The 6,013-nt window shown below is 49.2% G+C and overlaps 1 protein-coding gene across 1 annotated transcript; it reads right to left on the reverse strand.

Annotated features, from left to right (window-relative positions):
• Nucleotides 1-2,412: 2,412 nt before the first annotated feature.
• Nucleotides 2,413-3,855, reverse strand: LOC125563039. The gene is made up of 3 exons (XM_048727705.1): nucleotides 3,644-3,855; nucleotides 3,130-3,370; nucleotides 2,413-2,804 (listed from the first exon to the last, which is right to left on the reverse strand). Exons 1-3 carry the CDS (start codon nucleotides 3,779-3,781, stop codon nucleotides 2,413-2,415), a joined length of 771 nt encoding a protein of 256 aa, XP_048583662.1. The 5' UTR covers nucleotides 3,782-3,855.
• Nucleotides 3,856-6,013: the final 2,158 nt, after the last annotated feature.

Genomic DNA, 6,013 nt, shown 5'->3' on the forward strand with positions numbered 1-6,013 from the left:
ATACGGGGAAAGTGCTGTATCACAATCTGTGATCCCAAGACGTACCCCCTCCCACACCTCCACGCCCCGACACCCCCCCCCCCCCCACCACCACACCGCCACACTCCCCACCTACTCCCACACTAACACACCTCACCCCCCCAAACCCTCCACCACCCACACCCCCGCCGCACCCACTCCCACCACACCTCACCACCCAGCCCTCCTCCCCACATCTACCACTAAACGCGCCCTACTACCAACACCCTCCCACAGCCACCTCACACCACTAGCACACTCCTCCCCTGCACCCCACACCCCTCACCCCACCTACACACCTCAACTACACCCCAACATGCCACTACCACCACCCCTAGGCATACAGACCCCCACACTATCCCACTCCCCCAACACCACACGCCCAAAAAACACACAACCACCCCGCCTACAACCACCTTCCCTCCTACACATAGTACAAACACATACATACCCACATCCCTCTCACAAATTAAATCTTACTCTATCCTTACCACACAACATACCTACCCACTACTACCACCCAGCTCTATACATGTCACAACCCCCTTTCTTTCCCCCCTCAAACCTAGCTTACCACCCAAGCACCCCCCTACCCACATCACCCGCACCCAACCACCCACCTACCCCACAACAAGCACCCCCTCATCCCTCACCCCACAAACAGCCCCATGCCCACTTCACCCATACCACGTCATCATACAACCCACCACGATTATTCAAAACCCCAACACAACACCAACACCCACCTAAGCCCCACATACCTACACATACACTTCCTCCCCCCCTCACACTTTCCTACACTCTCACCTAAAATATACACACCTAACACACCCTACACAAGCCAGACCCCTGCCAACACAAAAACCACACACCCCTTCCCCCCCCCCCCATGGCCACAACACTACTCACCCTACAACACACCAAACCAACCACACCCTACAGCAGCCACTAGTCCTACAACCAACACTCCCCCCAACACCACAACCTACATACAGTCCAACCCCGCTCCCACCACACACACATCTACCCCTCCACACATAGCCTACCACATACACACCATAGCATCCTACGACTATACCAACCCACAACACACCAACCAGCCACACCCTACACCAGACACCACCCCACAACCAATTTCCCCCCCTTACAAACACCTACATACAGCCCCCTCCCCAACCATACAAATATTCACCCCACAGCACAAAACCCAACTACAAACGACCACACCCTATGACCCACCCTACCTACCCACAAACCAACACCTTACGATACGGTTTTTTTCCCACCAACACAGCCATTAGCCATCTCCACACCACACCATATTATTATTTTTTCTTTTTCGCCTGCCCATCACACACTACCACAACCTATTCTATAGTCCCACTTTATCTTTTCACCACCCTCCACCACCTACTAGTCGAACCAATCCACCTTTTCACCATAATCACATTACTACCATCTCCACTCTACAGTATCTTACTAGCCATCCTTCACCATCACCCTCCAACATCACCATACCATATGATCACACCAACCTCACTACCACACCACTTTAGGCCCCTACGTCTTGGTACGAATACCCGATCCAAACCAAAAACCCACCATGTCACAGCACGAGTGGCGAAGTCACCAGTCGCTGCTTGATCTGCATAAAGGCGATAAGCCAGAAACACCGTGCGTTCTCTACTCAAATCAAGTTCTCCAAGACTTATCACATATCATGAACCCTACTCGTCGGTCTCCACGTCTTTTATCACGAGGTCGTGTGTGATACTTGTGTTGTACCCGAGGATACCCCGGTGAGTGTTGGCCTGAGGAGGGGTGGGCTGGAGATGGCGGGAGTATATTCCCGTTTTGGGTGGAGAGGATTCAATTGCAGGTAGAACCGCGTAGTTTTCGCACCAAACCGCCCCTGGAGTTGCATCTGGTAGTGACTTCAGAAAAGGCTTGCTCACCTCAGGGTTGACCCTGTTCTTGGCAAGGCGAATACGAGCTCTCTTTAGCTTGTTTATCCGACTTGAATTTCAAGATAATTCGTCAATCAATAGTGAAGCTTCGTAATTGCCCTATATGTCTTCAGAGTGAAATAGCAACAATCATAAATGTACTGTTATATTGTGTACTCTTCACTCGGAATCTGTCTCCCTGTTCACCTATCGTACCCTTCATCCGGGACCTGTCACATGCCCTGTACACCCATCGTACCCTTCATCCGCGACCTGTGTCTTACCCTGTGCACCCATTGTTTCCTTCATCCGGGACCTGTCTCTTACCCTGTACACTCATTGTACCCTTCATCCGGGACCTATCACTTGCCCTGTTCACCCATTGTACCCTTCATCCGGGACCTATCACTTGCCCTGTTCACCCATTATACCCTTCATCCGGGACCTGTCACTTGCCCTGTTCACCCATTGTACCCTTCATCCGGGACCTGTCACTTACCTTGTGATCAGCATCGTCCTCCATGGTGTTACCGTGGGGTGGGGGTCTAAATGGGGTTAAACCAGCTCTTTTCATTTGCTTCAGCTCTTTGGCTTTCTGGCGTTCTGTCCTGTGCCCCATAGAAGCCCCAGGCTCCTCCTCGCTTTGCATGGCGGTCATAGCCTGGTGCGACCCGGTGGTCGATGTGGTCGCACTTGCGCCCTCGCTTGCTACAGGAACCGCGTTGTCTTTCTTGTTCGTGTAGATATCACGGACATTGGGTAAGTCCGTCGTACGCATGTTCACGAGAGCATTGTCGTTAGTATCTCTGATGTCTGGGAGAGTTGATTTGGCGTCTGTGGCTGAGTAAGAGGAATATAAACATCTTTATAGACAGACAGAGGGGTGGTAAGCTAGAAAACCTTTCTCTGGTTATAATTCAAACACTCTTAAAATTGATTCTATTTAATGGTTTATTTTCAAGGGACCGACCATTTGATATTCATACCCCTTTAATATATATTATTTTCGCGTCCTGTTTACTTTTTCTTCTGAAACGTCACTTTGTCTTTTATCTAAGGATGGCTTGCCCGATTCTTTCAGAAATTTTATTTCACTCGAGTTTTACTGACCCGTCCGATATCAAATGGTCGGTTCCCAAGATGGCCGACAAACATCAAGACATACCCTTTGCCTTTTTCCTCGCAAAAGAAAATCGGGATTTGCCCGGGGGTCGCGGGAGCCCTGTGGGGGCCATCCCGCCCTTAACAACTCTGAGCACTTGGACACCGAGCCTCCTATTGTCTTCTGCAGTGGCCGCCTGAGAGGGAAGCCCCATAGTTCTTTGGGCGCTTGCTGGTGGTAGAGCAGGCGTGGCGTCGAGAACTTCCTGTCTCTTGACCTCTCCAGGCGGAGGAAGTGCGCGAATCTGTATTCATAGTTAGTCAGTCCTCTGAAGTATCGTTCAGAATTTAATTTATGCTTGAATCAATACAACGCCTTTTTGTAACACCGTGTTCAACATGTATAACATTTATTTTCCCTCTGTGGAGCGTGCTGGTCCCCATAGTTTAGAAGACTGTAACATCAACTTACAGACACCATAGTTTTGGCATTTTTATTTGATTGGATTATTTTAATTTTAATGGTTTGATATCCTAGCGTTTCACCCTGGGGATTGTTCATTTAACCATCAGCTCACCTTCTCCATTTGGGGGCGATTCAACAGTCTTCCCTTCTGTGCCCGGGTACCGCCATCTTTACGATTTGACTTTTTCAAGGCTTTCTCTGCCTCACTCGGTGAGTTAAATCCAAGGTTTACGAAAACGCGTCTTAGCATTTTTGCTATTTTGTGCTGTGAATATCGCAAGTCAAGGAATCGATTTCATTGGTCGAATATGATTACCATTATGACGTAATGTAATCTTTGGGAAGCGCGCGCTTGGTCGTACTCAGTCTCGCGCGCTATTGTCGCCATGTTGGGCGAGACATCGGACAAAGTAGACTGTAATATTTGCTTTTATAACCCTTGGTTTTAGCCGCTCGCAATTTGGATCGACTCTTAGTTAGCACTCATTTGATATGTTTCTTTAAAATTGACAAAAAATAGTACGTTCCGCATTCGCACGAATTTTTTATTCCTTTTTCGTATTTACGCCTTTTGCGTTAAAAAAAAAAACAATTCTAGCGAAAACACCTATTTAAAAGAAACCGTTGTCAACGCAATTTTTCTTTTCCCAGGCGAGGCTTATGGTAAGCGCTCATTGCTTGGTGGAGGAGGGGGGGGAGCCAATACGGTGAAACTCCGTATGGCCGAGCTTGTTCTAATGCCTAGTGAACACTAGCAACATAACGACATAACGACATGGGCGCGCGCACTATGTTTAGCCCGACATAACGACATGGACATAATGACATAAAAGAAAAAACATGTTTTTTCTCTTACGTCGTTATGTACATGTCATTATGTCGAAGATAAGAGTGCGCGCGCCCATGTCGTTATGTCGATATGTCGCTAGTGTGCACTAGGCATAACTCATTAAACGTTTGGGTTCAACGTGAGGTGTGTTAGTGTGGCTAAGTGTGGGAGTAGGTGGGGAGTGTGGCGGTGTGGTGGAGGGGGTCGGGGAGCTGGGGGGGACTATAGTGTATTATGAGGTTGATGGCTAGGGCTGGGTGGGGGGGAGATAGATAGTAGGGCATCGTGATGCGTGGGGGAGAGGTAGTCAAAAAAATTTTTTTGGGTAGGAGATGTTGTGTGAGGGGGTGAGGCATGTTGGAGTAAAATATCATCTTCAATGTAGGAGGGGTCTGTATGATAAGGGGTGTTGGGTGTTGAGGTGTTAGAGTAGAGTGTGGGTGGATAGGGTTGTGGCAGTAGTGGTTGTGGTGGTTAACACTTGTGGGGGTACAACAGGTCCTGTTGTGCCCTAGCGACGGCGGGTGGAGGCTGTGGAGAGATTATAATGATGAGTGTAAGCAATATTGGATGGAGATGGGGTTGTGTGTTGTTATCAGAAGGAAAGTGGGAAGGAGGTGAGGTGTGGGAGGGGGTACGTCTTGGGATCACAGATTGTGATACAGCACTTTCCCCGTATGGTACATAGCTTTTTGGTTTGGATCGGGTATTCGTACCAAGACGTAGGGGCCTAAAGTGGTGTGGTAGTGAGGTTGGTGTGATCATATGGTATGGTGATGTTGGAGGGTGATGGTGAAGGATGGCTAGTAAGATAGTGTAGAGTGGAGATGGTAGTAATGTAATTATGGTGAAAAGGTGGATTGGTTCGACTAGTAGGTGGTGGAGGGTGGTGAAAAGATAAAGTGGGACTATAGAATAGGTTGTGGTAGTGTGTGGTGGGCAGGCGAAAAAGAAAAAATAATAATATGGTGTGGTGTGGAGATGGCTAATGGCTGTGTTGGTGGGAAAAAACCGTATCGTAAGGTGTTGGTTTGTGGGTAGGTAGGGTGGGTCATAGGGTGTGGTCGTTTGTAGTTGGGTTTTGTGCTGTGGGGTGAATATTTGTATGATTGGGGAGGGGGCTGTATGTAGGTGTTTGTAAGGGGGGGAAATTGGTTGTGGGGTGGTGTCTGGTGTAGGGTGTGGCTGGTTGGTGTGTTGTGGGTTGGTTGGTATAGTCGTAGGATGCTATGGTGTGTATGTGGTAGGCTATGTGTGGAGGGGTAGATGTGTGTGTGGTGGGAGCGGGGTTGGACTGTATGTAGGTTGTGGTGTTGGGGGGAGTGTTGGTTGTAGGACTAGTGGCTGCTGTAGGGTGTGGTTGGTTTGGTGTGTTGTAGGGTGAGTAGTGTTGTGGCCATGGGGGGGGGGGGGGAAAGGGGTGTGTGGTTTTTGTGTTGGCAGGGGTCTGGCTTGTGTAGGGTGTGTTAGGTGTGTATATTTTAGGTGAGAGTGTAGGAAAGTGTGAGGGGGGGGAGGAAGTGTATGTGTAGGTGTGTGGGGCTTAGGTGGGTGTTGGTGTTGTGTTGGGGTTTTGAATAATCGTGGTGGGTTGTATGATGACGTGGTATGGGTGAAGTGGGCATGGGGCTGTTTGTGGGGTGAGGGATGAGG

The sequence above is a fragment of the Nematostella vectensis genome, chromosome 1 (genome assembly GCF_932526225.1).
Source record: "Nematostella vectensis chromosome 1, jaNemVect1.1, whole genome shotgun sequence".
Taxonomy (NCBI): domain Eukaryota; kingdom Metazoa; phylum Cnidaria; class Anthozoa; order Actiniaria; family Edwardsiidae; genus Nematostella; species Nematostella vectensis.